General features: G+C 38.5%; 1 protein-coding gene across 1 annotated transcript in view; it reads right to left on the bottom strand.

Annotated features, from left to right (window-relative positions):
- The window catches only part of LOC136850503 (uncharacterized), a 44669-nt gene extending 30006 nt beyond the window's left edge, over positions 1-14663 (bottom strand). The window contains exons 1-3 of the mRNA XM_067124072.1: positions 14337-14663; positions 5748-5905; positions 721-1018 (exon numbers count right to left, since the gene is read on the bottom strand). Of these exons, the coding sequence (XP_066980173.1) occupies positions 721-1018; positions 5748-5880 (431 nt within the window). The 5' untranslated portion in view covers positions 5881-5905; positions 14337-14663. The remainder of the gene's footprint in view (positions 1-720; positions 1019-5747; positions 5906-14336) is intronic.
- Between the last annotated feature and the right edge of the window lie 5737 nt (positions 14664-20400).

Genomic DNA, 20400 nt, shown 5'->3' on the forward strand with positions numbered 1-20400 from the left:
CCAGAAGGTGCAGTACAGTAAACCCCCCATATTCGCGGGGGATGCGTACCACAAAGCCCACCGCGAATAGTCAGAATCCACAATTACTTAAAACCCCTCTAAAAACACTTAGAACTGCCTATTTTGATAGTTTAAACACAAGAAAAACCCTCTAAAAATGCTTATACCTGAGTATTTTAATAGTTTTATCACAAAAAGTGCATTTAGTCAAGATAATGATATGAAAATACAATAATCAGTGAATATTTCTCAGAGAAAAATACAGCGAATGGGCAAATTTTCCGCGAATAATGGCTAGATATGTTCCACAGAGAAACCCACGAATACGTGAGTCCATAAATCATGAGAACGCGAATACAGGGGGTATATATATATATATATATATATATATATATATGATGATTGCAAGGGTTTTGATGAAACAACCCTGCTTTGGGCCTTTGGCAGAAATATAGCCTACTGAATATTATCTGACATATATAGTACTTTACAATTTACAGAAATATATGTCATCTAACACTTCTCAACACTTCTGGCTACAAGGCACAGTTCCCACCTATCTTACTGTACATACATAATAGGGCTAAAGTGCAATACTGTGTAAGGCATGAGTTAATTTTCAGAAAACAGAATATGCAACTATAACTGCCCAGTCACTGCAATGAAATCATTTGTGTAATCAAGTTAAAAACAAACATGATTCAGCAAGCAAACCCTTACCCTTTGGTAGCTAAGAGATTAAGAACTCTAAGAGTTCTCAATAATTGGCGATGATTCATAACATCACAATGCTTTTTATATAATTCTAGGACATCGTGTGTTGTTTCACAGTCCTCTATCCTTTTTATCAAGATGTCGTCAAATGTTTTTCTGTGCTGACTTGGCAGCATGTACTCCTTTTGTTCAGGCGAGAGTTTTTTCTCCAATTCCAGTAGTATATCATCATCTTCAATTTCCTTTGTTGTCACTTTGTCTGCTGCTAGGGAAGCTTGTTGAAGGGTTGTCAAACTAGGGTTGTCTGTAAATTGATAATAATGTATCTTATGAGGAACTTTAGAAATTCATAAAACTTCAGTTATACAAAAGGTACATACAGAATAACAGCACACAAAATTTACACATTCATGCAAAAAACTGACAAATTTATGACACTTCCCTGAAAACATTAAGCCATATGTGTACAAAACCAAAATAGGTTACAATTTATAGTTTATTTACAGTAAAACGGTGAGTTATTGCATCTCAAATCTACTGTGTGTAATATATAAAACTTCCACAATAAAATTTATCATTTGGATAATTATCTACAGTTAAAGATAGCCATAACTCTGTGCTGGCAGGCAAGTTGGCATTCATGTAAAAGATCTCTCAGCTGACCTGGATGACTGTCTAGTTCACCTGTTCTCCACCTGGTGTGTTTTGAATGTTGTAGCTCCTGTAGCCAACTATGAATCTTACCTACTGTTAAAGGTAGCTTATTCCCAGAGAGAAGAATAGGATGGTGTGTCGTGCAGCTAGACAAATTTCGCTCCGCCAAGTGAGCTTAAAAGTTTCTTGCGTGAACCACAAAACATTCTTTCCCGATGTGGAATCCTTCCCGGATATTACTGCTGCCAGAGGGTGGATTCCATTCAAGGTGCAAAGCTCTCATACATGCTCAGCAAAGAGCAGCCTTGCGAAGAAAACCGCTTCAGTTTCAGCCAGTATGAACAGAAGCAACATGAAGGGACCCCTTGTGCCTGAGTTCGAGAGGCCCTAAAACGACAGTCAAATGAAAAGGAATAGCTAATGATACAAAGGTAAGCTCCCAAACAACACATGCACCTTCATGTTCCCCATAAAATCAAAACCTGGGATTTAAAAACAAAGACCCTATATGACTACGCTTTCCTTCAGATCAGGAAAAGACTTTATCTATTATTACTAGTGGACTCAGGGCTCCACAGTTCTCGAGTACGATTTCAACGTCTTTACGGCAGTGAGTGGCAAAAACCAACTTGCACTTCCACTTCGCCAAATCAATCATGTCTAAAAGTGACAACCTTCTACAAAAACTAAACGAAAGGAACGAAAGAAGTTGCAGTCAGGGGAAAAAGGGACACTGTAAAGAAACTTACATAATGCCCACAGTGCACCAAGCTGGCACTACCCCTCTAAGGGACACAATTTTTGCTGCTCTCTGTAATAGATTAGCCTTCACATTCTTCTTGGCTCTGAATAAAGGCAAAAAATATAAAAATAGAATCCCCTTTACAAAACCCTGCTTTATGGGAGAATGCTTGAAAATCACTCTGTTAGTTGTCACTCATGCTACCAAAAAGAGCTTTCATAATTAAATACTTCACTGGAGCTGATTCCAAAGGCTAAAAAGGATCCTCAGATAAAAATTTTAAAAATGTCAAAATTCTAGAGGCTTCAGTCTCAAATGATCTCAACATCTTAAGGGCTGGATTATTGGAAAAATCCAACCGTCCACGATGCAATACCAAGGAAAGCTTGGATCTATACCCTTTAACAGCAGGCACCCTTCAGTCTCTTACTATATCTAAGAGAGCAAGAAAACTGTGTCTATAGAAATGTGGGTGTTGGAAATCTCTCTACACATACCACAGTCATCATTTCTGCTGAATCTCTCATTCTTGGCTTTGCTTCCAATGGAATACATCTCATAGAACAAAGCCAGAATTACAATGCTGCAAAATCTGCCAGCAGGCAAAACACTGAAGTACAGACTGCTGCTATGGCAAGGAGGATTCTGCCAAGAGGTGGAGAACAGGTGAACTAGACAGTCATCTGGGTCAGCCAAGAGATCTTGTACTTGAATGCTGACTTGCCTACGCGCACGGAGATATAGCCGAGATTCATCCCTCTACCGTGCAGTATCAGTCAAATTCAACAGGCACTAAAAAGTAATTCCAGGTTAATATATTTCAGGTTTCTTCAATTGAACTATTTTAATTTTGTAAACAAACCATAATCTCAGGTAACCTACACTTCAATTCAAAGCAGGCAGTCCGAAACTAAATTCACTTTTTGAGTACAACCCCATGTCTTGATGAAGACCTCAGTCAAGTGCGTCAGTTCCTTTTCCAGATGTGCTCAAGAATTAGCAACCAGGCTCCAAAGCCACTCTACTGACAGAAATCAGCGTTGCTTTATTAAGAAAGGCAACTTATTTTATAAAGTGCACGGTTTGCCCTCAATAAATCAATTCTGCTTTTTCTGATATTAAAACCCATCACTGTATGATTGGTGACAGCTATTTTGGCTGGAGGAGTCATGCTGCTACAAAAAAATGTACCCCTCAGAGATTGGGAGTCCAGAAAATACTGAACAAAAGTGTTTATGGGTCTAGAAGTTCAGGAAACTAACAAGGGATCATGAAATGGGCTAGACAGTACCTCACTGAACAAAAAATAGTCTGTACTCCATCCAGAAGGGTAGAATCAATAGTAGACAAAAGCACTTACCTCTCTCTATGCAGTCTTGAAAGGGAGTAGCCCAGATGACCATGCTGTGCAATGAGTGACCAGGATTAGAAGAAAGAGGAGCCGAGCCACAGTCAAGGGCATCCTCTCCTATCTGAGAGGAGGTAATACAGTGAACCCCCGTATTCGTGGGGGATGCGTCCCCCCCCAACAAATAGCTAAAATCCGCGAATACTTAAAACCCCTCTAAAAACACTTAGAACTGCCCATTTTGATAGTTTAAACACAGAAAAACCCTGTAAAAATGCACATACCTGAGTATTTTAATAGTTTTATCACAAAAAGTGCATTTATTCATGAAAATTATATGAAAATACAGTAATTAGTGAATATTTCTCAGTGAAAAATACCGCGAATGCGCGAATTTTCCGTGAATAATGGCTAAATGTGTTCCACAGAGAAACCTGCGAATGTGTGAGTCCGCAAATCATGAGAACGCGAATACGGGGGGTTTACTGTAATCTGGCCAGGGTCAGCTTAGTACAAGGCCTGAGGATGCCTGTGTTTTAGTAAGAGGTTACCTTACCCTTATCATTTTCTTTTTCTTTATCTTTACCCAAGAATTCATTTCCAAAACCACCAAAATTCTCCTTACCCCAGCATCTAGAAAATCTGAAGATGTATTTGTCCTTGCTAATTCATGCCCGCCATCTTCTGAAGTCTCCTGAATTTCAGTTGTATCAATTCTATTTTCTATTCCTTCATATCTATTCATTTATCACCTTTTCCTATAACTTGTTTCTCTACAGGCTGAGATCCCTTTGGAGTCCTCTTAGGCTTACAGTCTGTTGACTCTGTTCATGAGAGTTTTCAGCTGCAGGTTTAAAAAAAATTGGCTACAGTTCCCCTGAAATTAAGTCACAGGATTCATGAGGTACGTCCTTCCTGTAAAATGCACAAAGGTATTACTGTATAGGACTTTCATGAGGTAAATTTAATCATAAATTCCATGCTTCTTTTAAATGGAATGGAGTATAAAATTTAGCCCAGAGGCCAAGCACTGGGACCTATAGGGTAGTTCAAAGCTGAAAGGGAAACTGAGAGAAAAGGTTTTAAAGGTGCACCAGGAGGAACAACCCAGAGTTGCAATATGAGACAACTACAGAAACCTGTCTTCTTAGCCTAGTATAGTCTAGCTGCAGATAGTTATCCTGGGCTACTGATTACTTTGGCAACCTGACATACAATGTTTCTCCTGATGAGGCACTGCTGGATATCTCCCATGTGTGAAGACCGAGAAGTTGGGTTTTGGTGTTATCTTAAAAAATGAGCTTGATAATGAAGCTTCTTCCAGCTTGTTAAAACTCCTGGAAGACACCAGAAGAGCAATAAGATCAATAAACTACGACTGCTGAGGCAACAGGGCCTGTAAAGGTCACGTGGAAATTGCTGAATTAAAAAACTTTGTCCAGCACTGACTTCTTACAGGGAATGATGAGGGTTTGCTTAACCATGTTACCTGGTCTGGCAAGGCTGAGAGCAGTCTGGAAGTTGGTAACTCAGGCTAGCAGAAAACAGGTCGACTAAATGTGTTCCCCATCATCTCCAAAGCATGCTACAGACCTCAGGATGCAAGGACCACCTCTCCTTATTGTGTTGTCTACTACACTATGTTTCCCTAAGGGTTAACGACACTGTGATCTTCTGCCCATGAGATCTCCACAGCCAACTGATCCATGCAAGCCACCATGGTGGAACTGCCCAGCATCACTCCTACCACCTTACAAACAGGTGCCTTTTGAGGGCCTCAGTCTTACAAAACTTACGTGCAAGTCTTTTTTTGTGTCAAGACCATACATCTGATGTTATCCTTGAAGAGGGCTGGATGCGGATTGCTGTCTGGTTGACATACAACATACAAAGTCAGTTCAGTTCCAATTGCAATGATCTTAGCCTGGGGAGCAAAGCCAAGAATGTCTGTTTCATCTGACAAACACACTTCAAATGACCATTTACTGTGCTGTGGTAGAGGGATCTGGGTTCCTTGAAGTATAGCAGACCAAGCTAAATTCTTCTTTTCTGAATGTCTCGAAAAGGATCCAGCATGACCTAAAGGCATTCGTAAAATGATGGGTTTTCTATGCCAAAACATATTTATCATGTACACTGGATAAAACACATGACCATTAGAGAATAATTAACTTAGGATCTTAGAGTATCAATAACATTTACAAACAGGGTGCGATACTATCAGACATACCAAAAAATCTCCAATGAACAATTTTTTTATTAAGATATTCAACAATTTGACAAACTTACCAGAGCTGTAGTTGGAGGTAACGTAGACATTTGTTGGCCTTGTGGTCAAAAAGAGGGAGCGAGATCTTTTACACAAATTAACATGTCTCCTCAGAATGCTGAAAGTACTTCTCAATAATGATGATGGTACCATGCTTGAATATTTTGACCCTAACAATCTGAAAATAATAAACATATGTTGTAGAAGAAATTCTAAAACAACGACTACAAACTGACATTTTTAGAACAAAATACGATTCATTACAAACAAAGTTTACTTTAAAATCACCCCACCCTGGAAATGCAACCAAAGAAGAAGAGGAATCCTCACCCTTCCAGGTATCCTGTGGTAGCATTCTTGTTTTACTTCTCTTTGTTCTACCAGTGCAGGCATTGTTTATAAACTCCTCCCTTTGTCAAGACTTCTGTTTACTCTTTTATGATTTGTGGAGTTGGCTAAACTTACAATAAAAATAACATCGACTGTAAGTTTCACTTATTGCTTTTTAGAAGACTACTGTACTGTAATGTACATATATTTCTTCTTTCGTTAAGCCATCTAACACATTTTAAGTTTCAGCTCATTACAGGTTCCCAACCCAGTACCTCACTGTCTCTTACAGTGAGTTCTAAATCCCTCTGGCTTAACATATGTATCACAGAGGTTGCCTATGTATATAAATTGAAATGCGTGTGACCTTATGGATCGAGACAAAATACTATACACTGCCTACATGCCAATCTCTCTGCAATTCTTTAAGAAAGGAAATTCTGCCTTGAAGAGACAAAATCTCTCACTGGTGAGGTATCTTCAGGCTTTCAGGACTTAGCAAATACGAAACCATAGTGCTAAGTGTTCTGGGACTGATTCGATGCTTTCCTGTTATGCGTCCAAAAATCTCAACAGTTGGAATTTATCATTTCCCTTCAAGGCTTAGGGATTAGTGGCTTTATAAATCAGGGCTGCTCTGATTATAAACCTGACTACTCTATACATTTCTCGATGACTGGAAACTCCTTAGATTCTTCTTGGTTAGCAGAAGCTGCTTCTCCTGTAATCTTTGCATTTCATAATCCAAACCTCCTCCTGGAATGATCAAGTCAACCTTTAGTGGCTTTGAATCTGGAGAGCTGTATCATTCGCCTTCTACTTGCCATGGAGAGTTACATAATGACAGTTTTCTCAGACCATTTTATCTTAGCAATCCTGCATCCACACAAAAGTAGCCATTTTCACACAAACACACATGAGAGAGCTCAGAGTTTTGCATGATGCATTGCTTCTGCACTCCCTAGCGTGGCTGTAGCAATGACTGAATGGACTGACTTTTCCTTCTTATGTATGTATGTATATTACAGCTGACTCATTGACAACATAATCACAAGCAACTGCTGCATATGGGTCTTAAGAATGTAGAATACAGTCACACCTTATCTTACCAGTGAACCAACGTAGGAGTTTTCAGAGATATGAGCCGGCATGCTCATGATTTTTTGCTTCAAGAAGTAAGCCGAGATTTGAGCTACGAGCCAGCAAGCCTGGGGGATGCCATCTCCCAGTGCGTCCGCCATTGCCAGCACTTCGCTGCCCGAGCCGTGCGATCTCATTCAGTTCACATGGTTACCTTGCCTTACAAGCATCTCTGCAGCATCTTGTAGCATTTCTCGCTTTGTCCCTGTATTTTGGAACATTCCTTGGTTTTCACCAGGGGTCCTAAGAGAGTGAGTGTCCAGACCAGTGCTGAAAAGAAGAAAAGGCCGATTGCCTTAGAGATGAAGCGTGAAATCAAAGAAAACAAAACACAATGGGCTTCAAGGTAGTACAGGCAGTTGTTTACGGGGCTTGGCAGAACCCTAAAATCGTTGTAAGCCGGAAAATTGTCGAAAATCATAAAAATCATAAGAAAACCTTACTTTTAATGCTCTTTTCTGTAAACTGCATTATTATTGAGTTTTACATAAAAAAATTTTGATTATTCTGCCGTTTTGGGGCCATATTTCTTCCATTCGGAGAAGGAGTTGATAAAGGCAGGAAATAATTTCTGATGAATATATTTGAAAAGCGCCAACCTTGGGTGTTAAGATTATTTCAGTAAACCGGGAGCCTGGATTTTCTGTACAATTTTGAAAGCAGAAGGAGTTGTTGTTGCCAAGGGTGTTAAGCTGAAGAGGTGGAGTTGTTGTTGGTGTGGCTGAGCTTAGCTTACAGGAGATACTGTGACGGAGAGCATCATGTTCCAGGCACAAGACATCTATACAGATTTGGTGCGGAAGATGCCGGGAACATCGATGGATGAGGCACAGGAAGAGTCATTCAAAGCCAGTCGGGGCTGGTTTGATAATTTTAAAAAGAGGACTAACATTCACTCCGTCATCAAGCATGGTGAGGCAGCAAGCTCCGACGTGAAGGCAGCTGCAGAGTTTGTTAAAAGTTTTGCCAAACTGGTAGAAGCCGAAGGATCCGTCGCCCAGCAAGTCTTCAACTGTGATGAGAGCTCTTCTGGAAAAAGATGCAGAGGAGGACCTATATAACAGCAGAGGAGAAGAGCTTGCCAGGCCACAAACCTATGAAGGATAGGTTAACCCTTGTGCTGTGCACGAATGCGAGTGGCGACTGCAAGATTAAGCCACTACCTGTGCATCCTCAGAAAACCCCAGAGCCTTCAAGTCTCATAAGGTAACCAAAGAAAATCTGCAGGTTATGTGGAGGGCAAACTCAAAGACGCGGGTCACCAGGGATATCTTTGTCAAACATGGTCGTTGGTACAACCATCAAGAATTACCTCACTAAAAATAACTTACTTCTGAAAGCCCTTCTTGTTCTCGATAGTGCTCCCGTGCAAACACCAACCCTCACAGACAACATCTGTGAAGAATTCAAGTTTATCGAGGTCCTCTGCCTTCCACCCAACACCAACCCTAACCTGCAGCCCATGGACCACAGGTGATTTCAAAATTCAAAAAGCTCTCCACCCTTGAGAGCTCTGGAAGGATCACTACAATAACGTGACCTGCCTCAAAATTATTGACTTGGCCTGGCAGGGTGTTACAAGGAGGACCTTAAATTCTGCACGGAAGAAGCTGTGGCCTGAGGTTGTGTCCACACAGGACTTCAAAGGATTTGAACCTGAAGAGCTAGTGGTGAAGAATATTGTGTCCCTTGAAAAGTCCATGGCCCTGGAAGTGGATGAAGAAGACATTGAAGACCTCGTGGAGGAGCACAACGAGAAACTGACAAATTGGAGAGAAAGTATTCTAATCAAAACTACTGGGCATGAAAGAACACATTACTGTACTGTTATTTTTATGCCGATAAACGATAAATACGTAAAGCTCGTATTATGGTGAAATCAAGTGAAAATAACGAATCAAATCTTGAATTTTTTTTACGCAAAACAAACGTCCCCAAACGGCCATCGTCATCCATTAACGAAAAAATAGATAAATTAATTTCACAATGAGATGTATTTTAGTTATATTTCAACTTAAAAACACTTTGTATAAAGAAAAATAACCTTGCCCCCATATAAATAAAGCATCTAGAGATTCATTTATGCTACCTAGAAGCAAGAAAAACGCTCTGAACTGAATTAAATGCGGCAAAATAAACACCGCATAAATGATTTCCAAACCAAAACATTGATCGCTATGACCACAATTTATAATACAAAAGCAATATAAGAATATATACAATATTATTGGGTATAGTGAGATAAGGCATAACATTTTATATATGTATACAATGTACAATAGTGTAGGCTAAGCTAATTCTTGTTATTCAATTTCTCTTTGCATTAACCTCCAGAATTAGCTGATATTCAATTATTATACCGTGTATGTATAGAGTATACTTTATAGTGTAGGCTAGGCTACCATATATGTATACATGGTACTGAATACCCTAGTGTAGGCTAGGCTATGTTCGAGATACATTTTGATATTTCTTATGTTTTTTCCAACAAACGATGATTTTTTTGGAACCTAACCCCATCGTAAGTAGGATAATACCTGTATAAGCATTTTTAGTTTGTTTTGTGTCTATTTGAACTATCAAAATAGGCAGTTCTAAGTGTTTTTAGAAGGGTTCTAAGTATTTGCGGGTTTTAGCTATTCGTGGGGGAGTGTGGTACGTTTACTTTACCTCATTTTTTAAAAATTTTGAAAGACCGGAAGAAACAAACCTCCTTGGACAGGATTTTAGTCAAACGGCCTGCACTTGAAAGCGAGGAAAGTGTGGTGAAAAAGGCAAAAGTCAGTGAAGAAGAAGAAGAAGATTAAGTGAAAAAAAAATATATGCAGTATATATAAAATAAAAAATAAAAAAATTAAAGTGTAGCATAGCGTGTAAGTTAAATTTAGCAATGTCGCATTAAGCGTGTAGTGAGTAAGTTAAGTTAGTGATAGAGCATGATGTGAAAAAACCTCCTCTGTCGATCTCCTGCCTCCCACCACCACCACCCTCTGTACCCACTGAGACACTCACTAGCCTGCTTGTCTCAATGCTCCGCCTCCGCCAGGTTTTTCGTGTGATCCTCAAGGCAAGGTACACTTAATAAAACTAAGTTTATTTTTTAACATTCACTTAATAATGTACTGTCATTTTTTATACATTATTTGTTATTTATAAAGTACTGTACATTTTTCTTATTTAAAAACATGTAACAAACAAAAGTGGTGTGTTTCCTGGGGGGGCTGGAACAGATTAATAATAGTTCCATTCATTTTATTGGGGAAATTTGATTTGATCTACGAGCTCGGTCAAGGAACAAATTGAACTTGTGTGTCAAGGTGCCACTGTACATAAAAATTCCATCCCTTCTTGTAGGGCCTTTATTTCTTTTGGCTTTCTGGTAGCACTGCAAGTGCTTGTTACTTTATGCTTTTGGGTCATGACTGAATTAAAGATTTTACAGATGTATCACACTTGATACAAGAACCACAAAAGCTACTGATTATCGCACGAGACAAACCTGTGAGTGAGGATGGGAGCTGACAAGGATGCTGGCATCCCCCAACAGGGCATGCACATCATCAGTTCTTTTGTGAACTAATTTTTTAAAAAGTTGTGTGAGTATTCATGTTAGTAAACGACAAATATTTTAAAAACTTATACCTGTGGTATGATTCTCAACTTTTATCTACATTACCGACCCTACGCACATCAGCTACAGCTTTGCCCTTGTTACCATTTTTCTCAACTATAGACAACATTGTCTGCTGTTTATTATAACTGATTTGTGTTTACAGTACTGTATTTTAATGATGAAATAAATCACAGATAACCTGTGCATGAATTTTATGCAATTTCTAAAGTTTTCTTTAAATTTCTAGGCCATGCTAGTCATCTCTGTGTTTCTGTGAACGGCCAAAAAGCTCCGTAAAATCCAGTGTTCGCGGGGGATGCGTACCGCACCCCCCCGCCAAATAGCTAAGATCCGCAAATACTTAAAACCCTCTAAAAATGCTTAAACAAGAATTCCAAAATTAATCAAGTCTAAAATACCAAAACTAACGAAACTGAGGATCAATTGTAAAGTCTTTATCCTTAAGTTGTAGATGCGTTTCAGACCTATAAAATTCAAATCAAATATGTACAGTACAAATAAAATACAATAAGGTAAAATACTGTATAATATAAAGCAAAACAGAACAATCTCACAATAATTAACATTAACAAAAATCCTTTATCTTGTTTTAGCAATAAAAGAGTTGCATGTCTTCCCTACTCCTAAAAATATACTGGTGAGGTTTCTTGAGAATAGCCTTCCTCCCACCCCATCCTTAAATCTAACTCTCCTACTTCCTAATTCTTCTTCATCCTGGGCAGATAGGTGGGTTTCCTTTTCGTTTGGTTAGTTTAAGTAAGTAAGTGAGTAAGGATGGCTTATGCATCTGGAATGTCTTCTGTTATTCTCGTCCAAAACTTAGGGTACATCCAAAAATTATGAAATGTGATTTTTTTTATTACTGCAAGTTCCACAAACTATGCGGCACTTTGGAAATAAGGTGCCAGGGATTATTTTTGGCAGCTTTACTAAATCCAACAACAAATTTTGCCTTCCTCACACACATGCTCTTTGGGAACTCTGTGTTTTACCTAATTCTTTGCAGTGTTGCAAGTGCAATTCTTCCTAAAAGTATAGGAAAGAATGGCAATTATGGTATTGTAGTGCTACAGTGAAACTTGGGGAGATTAAGAAAAGACGGGGCTGTAATCTGCTGGTTAATGATGTTAAAGATGCCACCTAGGAAGGCTCTCACCTTCCACCATGGAAGTAAATTTTGTTCGTAAACCAGTGATTAACCCTCCACAGTCTGACACCCAGCAGCCTTTAGCATCTAGGGAAGGTCCTGACCAGTCTATCAGTCCTACTGATAGTTCCAATTCAGTTTAAGCTAGGGTTGCCACCTGTTCTGTAGATTCGTTCTGTATTGGAGAGCGAGATGTTAATTGAACCAATACAGAACGCCATTTGTTCTGTATTTGGATGTCTGAATGTTATTATTTTAAAATTACATGAGTTTATTTTTTCAATCAATCTTCCCAGACTGCAAAATTATGTGTTTGTCGAGATAAGGTAAAATACGCGCAAGATGGCACGGCATAATATGACTCATGAGCCGAGAGGTCAGTCTCGCCACCCACTAACCCATTACCCTTAGCCCCCACCCTCTCCCCAGCAGGGAATGACCGATATCCATAGCCTGTTTCCCTGATTCACTGAAAATTTCTATGATGTTACTTTTCAATGGCTATTGTAGTTTAGCAGTGGAAATAAATCCTGCATTTTTTTATGGTTCTGAAGGAATAAAGTTAAGTATACCTTAGTTTAGGTGAGACCACTGAGCTGATTAACAGCTCTCCTAGGGCTGGTTAAGGATTAGTGGCTAAGAACCAGTTGGTTACCTAGCAACGGGACCTACAGGTTATTGTGGAAACCGAACCACATTATAGCGGGAAATGAATTTCTATCACCAGAAATAACTTCTCTAATTCTTCATTGGTGGGTCGGAGAATCGAACGCAGGCCCAGCAAAGTGTGAGGAACTCGACCGCCCAACGAGGAACTGTATAAAATAAACTTGGGTATACATATACTGTATATATTATTTCATTGCCTGTGTCACAGCATGTCATTTAGTTTTGAATTTCTATAGACTTGTCACTTCACTGATAACTGACAACTTGAGAAGTGATCTTCCAGTCCTCAGATTTTATGAAACATGTCTTCATGTCAGCTGCACAAGCTGCACACAGCCTCAGAATGCCCCAGCTGAAAGGGCGTTATGCAATTACTGTATGTTCTGTATTTTTCTGAGCTCAAGGTGGCAACCCTAGTTTAAGCTATGCTTATGGAATATTTTCAAACTGATATCAGGCACTAGGATAAGGACCTGGTGCCCTAGGGTGGGTGACGTTGGCTAGACTACAACCTTATTATTCATTTGTAGTGCCCTAGGTTAGGTTAGGTGGTGGGTCTAGGGCTAGGTGAGGAACTGGTGTTCTGGGTTAAGCTGAAGGGGAGGGGAGGGGGGGTTCAGGGGGAGTGAAACCGAGGCAACTAACGGTAATTCTAAGTAAGAACTCCGCACAGAAATTGGAAATTGATTTTCCTGTACTTTTAGTGTTGCCGGTGAAGGAGGTGGCGTTGTTTATTGTCGGTCAATTATTATTACCCTCATATCTACCCAACATGGCTGGGGACCCTTTGGGAACGCGGGGTTTTGGAAACATTGGGAGAAAGACCGGAACGCCATGTTGCTGTTATGGAATGGTTCCACTCAAGTCATCAGGGAGCCATATGTTTCAAGAAGGTGTTGCCTACGGAAACCTATTATAAAAGGAACTATACTAACCTAACCTAACCTAACTAACCTAACCTAGCAAGCTGTGTTTAGTAATTCTATGTATTAGCTCTGCGCCTGTTTTTACCATGGAAACTGGTTTTTCCTACACTTTTAGGGCTTCTGATACTGGCAGTGCATTTGTTTGTTGTCGGCCAAATGGAATGTCCCTTCACCGTGTTTAGTACTGGCCCGGGGTACCCACGTTAACAAGTTATTGTGCTTGCCGGACGGGATATGAACCGTTCCAAACAGACGTATATACCCGCGCCCTGTCTTGTGAAGATCGCGTATGGAAACCCCCTGTTGGGTGGACTTCAGGGGTTAATTACAGGTTAATTGCGTTCGTGTGACAAAAATTGAAGGTAAATCCATAATTAGCAACCTGAAAACTGTAGAAAAAGTCAAGTTAGAAGGAAATCGCCGCCGCGGAGCTACTACTTAGATCTACCCCGTGTGCCTTAGTTCGGGGGGGCTCCGCCCCCTGGACAATCAACCCGACGTGAAAGACACCACTTTTCACCAAAAGCTCCCCTATAACACTGCACATGCGCGATAGAACTTCTGAGGTTAATTAGTCGACAGACAAAGGATGACGGTGAATTCTTAATAAACGCCCAAAATACTAAAAAAAATCAATTCCCAAAGTAACAGCCCACGAGGTAGGCTATTGCTTAGGCTAGTTCTACCAACCTTTGGCCTAAAGAAAACCACACCATTAAACTCTTCAATTCATCATTTAGCTAAACAAAAGCAGATGACTCACCAAATTTTATGAATAACTCAATCCTGTGTTCTATGCTTAAAGCGATATAAAAGCCGTCACTACAAAATTACATCAACTCATCGCGTAAACCGTAAACAGTAATAGTAGTAATAGAGAGAGCACCCTTTGTAACGGCTCCCTTTTTAAAAACGAATGACACTTCAGATAGCTTTTGTTTCATCTTTCTTCCTGATATGGCTTTTGCATGAAGGTAAATCTGGTCCCTGTATTACTGCACGTTGGGCAGTACAGCCGAAAATGCTACAAAAGATCTATTCCTCTCCTTTAGATCTTTTCTTTTCAGCTTATTTCTACTGATTATCACCATTTTTCGGTGTCAAGATTCTTCTTCTTATTTCTTATGTGTAATAAATGGTGAATTTTCAATAACATCTCTTTTCCAAGCGTTTTCGTTCAGTGTTTATAATTTCTTTTGGTGGTTTTAATTTAATCCCCTCGTCTAACCTTGAATTCAGGTCCAACATCGTCATATTATCTTTAAATAGTGTGAGCCAAGGTTATTTTTTGTTTTCTTATTGGTTCTGGGTTATCGCAAATAAGAGACTTTCGCGAGTATACTACAGATAAAATAACTTGCTCTTCATAACTTCAGTGACTGGAAGACGTCCCTATTTCAGAACTTAGGGCGCTCCCTGGTATATGCTTTGGTGCTTTCAGTACTGCTCTATAAACTTGGCCATCTACATTTCGCATCTTAATTCTTTTTGGTGAGCTTCATCATTTCCGGGAATACTTAAAAGTTGTCATTGCTAGTCGCTTCCAGTGCAGCTAAGGTAGCCTACGTGTTTCCCATGCGTTTTGTCTTAATATTAAGAGGTCATTTCAGTGTCCTCTGAAGCAATCTGTGGAATAATCAATAATTCATGCCTCTTGGCATTTTTATTTTATTGCACTGCGGGTCTCCTACTTTATTTTAGTTCTGTAAGAAATTTTATGCCTTCTATATATGTTATCTGCAATGCCAAGCTTCTTAGAAATCTCGTTTCTAAATCCTGTCTTTGTATCTTTTAGCTATTCTATGATCTGGTACGTTATCAATAGGAAGAATATCGTTGACCTATTAAACCCATGACTTAAGCATTTATTATGTTTAATGCTGCTTGTTCTATATTGTTTATACAGTGTTACTATATCATTTATATAAACCCTAGCAACTGCATTTATAACCTGCACAAGTAATCTATGCCATCATGACCCCAGGAAATTCTCTCACGTGCACGAAGTCAAAAGCTCTCTGAAAACCCGCTGATACTAAATAAAGGGTGTCATTTCTTCTACATGCTCCTTGTTTACAGTATAAACATTTTCTATTATATATATATATATATATATATATATATATATATATATATATATATATACAAATATAAAATACGAAGGATTTTATCTTTATTTATAAAATTCATCGTTCCATTTTATCTTTATTTTATATATTCACACACGTTCCATATTTTATATGATATATATATATATATATATATATATATATATATATATATATATATATATATATATATATATATATATATATATATATATATATATATATATATATATATATATATATATGTGTGTGTGTGTGTGTGTGTGTGTGTGTGTGTGTGTGTGTGTTGGTAACTGCAGTCGTCCCAATACAGAGTACAGAGAAAATAGTCACTGAAAGAAAAAGCTACGTAAGCCTTTCCGCCCCTTTTTCATAAAGGTCACAATAGTCTAGCCTGTACTCAGCTCTCTTCAGATACTCATCTATATTAGAACAATACTGATTCCTGCTACTTCTCAACACGGAAAAACGAGAGTCTAGGTCCTAGGAGATAACACCAACACAATTTGCGTTCACAATAAGTTTGTAGTACTTGACAAAAATAACTCAACAACTTGTTGTATGTGGTGATTGTAAATTAATCTTTTCAGTTCTTACTATGTAATTATTTAAGGTTCCATAGTTAAAGAAGTATTCAGACTTCACTGTCTTTAAACACACACACATATTATATATATATATATATATATATATATATATATATATATATATATATATATATATATATATATATATATATATATATATATATATCTATATATATATGTATGCATATACAGTATATAATATACAAATACATTATATGAAATGTCTAGGGATTTGAAATGGCAGCAGTCTGTACATACATACATACATATATATATATATATATATATATATATATATATATATATATATATATATATATATATATATATTACATTTTTTAAGATACTGTTTTTTTTTTTTTCAGAAGTAACTTCAGTGATCAACTGCTCGTGTTAATCTACAATTTTTACTTAAAAATCACAAGAGGTTAAGTGTGTGTGTGTTCGAGCGACAGGCATTCCTTTTTATTAAATTTATGTAGGTTTACTTTAATGGCCTAAGTTCCCTTACTGTAACTCATAGATATTGAATTTCAATGTGCTTCTGAAAATTTGTCAAGCAAAAACGAAACCCTAAATTGAACAAAAACCTCAACTGATCAACGTTACATTCGTTTGTAATTTTAATTTAAATGATCTGACAGCTAACATTTTGATATTCGATGAAAGCATGCGCCAGAAAAATACGAACAGATGAACAGGAACAGGAAGGACAAGAACAGAAATTGAAGTTAGAAAGGAATGAGACCAGAGGAGTTGGAGCTCATTTCAAACTCTCATTGCTTTATAGACGTATCGAGAAGCGTCAGTTTTCCTTCGACTGTCATATATTTGGGTAGAAAGTTATTATAGGTATATTTCGGGGACACTGTCTGTCTCCCTCAGCAGGCAGGTAATGAATGAAATAAGAGTTACAGAGCAGTGGTAGTTTTGCCAGTGACGGAATATTCCAGAAGTCATGAGTTCTCTTTAATCTTCTCAACTGCTGGTTGGAGGAAGATTTTATCTATCAGCTCTGAATCCACAGGCTCCTTTTGAGAGGTTCGTCGTATTTCCTCGTTTAATCAGTGCTGATTCTATCATTTGGCTTTTGAACCGGCAATTGCTGCTATAAATTATACGTGACATTCCAGTTTATTATGTGATTATGGTTGTTTATGTGGTTAAAAATAGGTGACATCTGTTGCCCATATCTTACTGAATGTTTATTAGCAGCAACTGTCGGTTCAAAAACCAGATGACAGAATCAGCACTGATTAAACAAAGAAATATGATGAACCTCTCAAAAGGCGCCTGGGATTCAGATCTGATAGATAAAATCTTCCTCCGACCAGCAGTTAAGAAGATTAAGGAGAAGCTGTCAGCAGGAGTGACGTAGCTCATGACTTCTGGAATATTCCTTCATTGGTATAAATACCACTGCTCTGTAACTTATTTCATTCATTACCTGCCTGTTGAGGGAGACAGACAGTGCCTCCGAAATATACCTGTAACTTACAACTCTTTTGGTGTTTTTGTGGGTACATTTTATTAGATGGATTTCTGTTTACACAGAAAATATTTAACAGTCATATAAATATATTTATATATATATATATATATATATATATATATATATATATATATATATATATATATATATATATATATATATATATGCATTTCTCACCACAGGTGAAAAAATGAGACTTGGTGTAGGTCCTAACCGGTTTCGACTTTTTCTAAGCCACATGCGTAAACAAAGTATACCTGACTCTATCTCTAATGAATTTGACAGCCCCTCCCATTGAGCACCTGTCAGATGTGAATTCTTAGCCTCCATCGGTTTGGACGTTCGTCCGTAATGTCCCCCAAGCGTATATATTGTGATTTCTACCTCTGTGTATTAGCTCTTCTTCAATGGCTTGGAAATAAAGTCGAAAGCGGTCAGTTCATACACCAAGTCTCGTATTTTTTCAGTTCTGGTTATGTGTGATACACCGTGCGCAGACATTGTCGAAGGAAAAAGTGTCGAGAGGACAAAGTGTCGAGTGGATAAAGTGTCGAATGAACAACGTGTCGTTAAAGACAAGAAATCGAAGGGAGAGAGAGAGAGAGAGAGAGAGAGAGAGAGAGAGAGAGAGAGAGAGAGAGAGAGAGAGAGAGAAGTCATGTATGCCTGCCCTTTCAATGACCTAACTCAACAAATAAAGCATCTAGTTGACTAACTGACTAAAACTGACTGTTTAAACTCAAAGGTAAACAAAATGACTAATAAGCTACCTAGTTAGCTACCTAGGCCTAAGAACTTACCAAATGTTTACATTACTTACTAACTCTTTGCCTTTTGCTACATTAACCAGTAACTTCCTTGAGGTTTAAGCTTTCATTTTGTTTGGTTTTATGCACAGCCCTCCACAGCGACAATTCCCTCTCTGGCGGGCCCTTGTACGTCTTCAAAATCAAGTGCTTCTTATATTTTGTAATTGTCTTTCAGTGCTTTCTCGTCAGTGCAGTGTCGCAGCTCCTGCAGAATAGGAGAGTCTTTAGTTCGCATTCGGGTCGTTTCGGCCGTAAGCACGTTTACGTGCAAATTGGGCGCCGTGTTTAGTACCAGCCCCTTGGGGATGTACGTAAAACATGAAATAATAGTGGTAAATAAAATAAACATAACGGTAAATACCATAAACATAACGTCTTACATTGTTTTGGATGTTACGGCCTAATGTGACTTACGGCCGAAACGACCAGGACCGTTTAGTTCTTGTTTAAATTTGATTTCTTCTTGTGTGAGGTATTTGTTGTATAGTCTTGGTGCGCAGTGCGTCAATGCTCTCTGGCCTGACTTAAAATTTGTCCTGGGTTCAAATAGATCTAGATTTTGATCATTTATAAGATTTCTAATAGTTTTAGTTTTATTTCCTACGGATTGTATGTTTATTAAATTGCACAGATTATTAGTCAAAGCCGTGATACGTATTGTTTTTTTTACTTCTGACACATATTCTTTATATACTATGCACTTATTGCCATCATATGCTTTATGTTCAGTATCACTATGCCCTTTCTTTACACAGTTCTTACACTGCTAGCACATTCATTTGATATGTGATTTTCGCCACATCTAGGGCAAGCTTGGTCATTTCTACAATTTGTTGCGCTATGACCAGACGGCTATACAGAGTACACAATTTGTCACCTCTATCATAGATAGCCTTTCGTATTTGTGGTGAGCATTTGATGATCTAACGCTTTATAATTCAGTTCTTCCAAACCCTTCATAACGGAAATCATCAAGACTCAAATGGGAGGAAGGAAGCTGCTGCGCGAAGGCTACGCATACGTCATCGACAGAATGATAAGCGAACGTAGTTACTGGAAGCGTGAGGAACGACGTTTCTGTAACGGCAGAGCAATAACTCAGGACGAAAATATTCGCAGATATCAAGAGCATTCCCATCAACCTGACAGTTCTCACGTTGAGGCCGTAAAAGTAATATAGATAAAATTAAAGACAAGCCCCAGCGCTCTGAAGAAATCCCTTCGTCTGTGATAAATGAGTACACGAGCGATATTTCAGTTGGCACAGTCGGAAAGCTTCCTAAACAGGAATCTCTTGCGCGGACAATAAGAAGACCTCGCCATTCAACTTTTAAGACGAGAGCCATTTTTATTGTTTGCTGAAAATGAAATATAAAAATATATTCGACAACCCACAACGTCAACACTTTGAGGTTTAACGGAAGATAGTTCTGTGATGGAACATTTACGTCGGCTCCTAAAGGAAAACAACTATTCATGGTCTCGTTGCTCAAAATAAGAGTTCTTCGTTGGAGGGGTGGGCAGAGCTCTCGGCTAGCTTGCTGTTGGCCTAGCGTTCGACTCTCCGACCGGCCAATGAAGAATTAGAGGAATTTATTTCTGGTGATAGATATTCATTTCTCGTCATAATGCGGTTCGGATTCCACAATTAGCTGTAGGTCCCGTTGCTAGGTAACCAGTTGGTTCTTAGCCACGTAAAATAAACCTAATCCTTCGGGCCAGCCCTATGAGAGCTATTAATCAGCTCAGTGGTCTGGTTAAACTAAGATATACTTTTTGCCCAAAATAAGACTTTACCATTACAATACTGCATCACCGAAAAGAAAGATGC

The sequence above is a fragment of the Macrobrachium rosenbergii genome, chromosome 22, assembly GCF_040412425.1.
Source record: "Macrobrachium rosenbergii isolate ZJJX-2024 chromosome 22, ASM4041242v1, whole genome shotgun sequence".
Taxonomy (NCBI): domain Eukaryota; kingdom Metazoa; phylum Arthropoda; class Malacostraca; order Decapoda; family Palaemonidae; genus Macrobrachium; species Macrobrachium rosenbergii.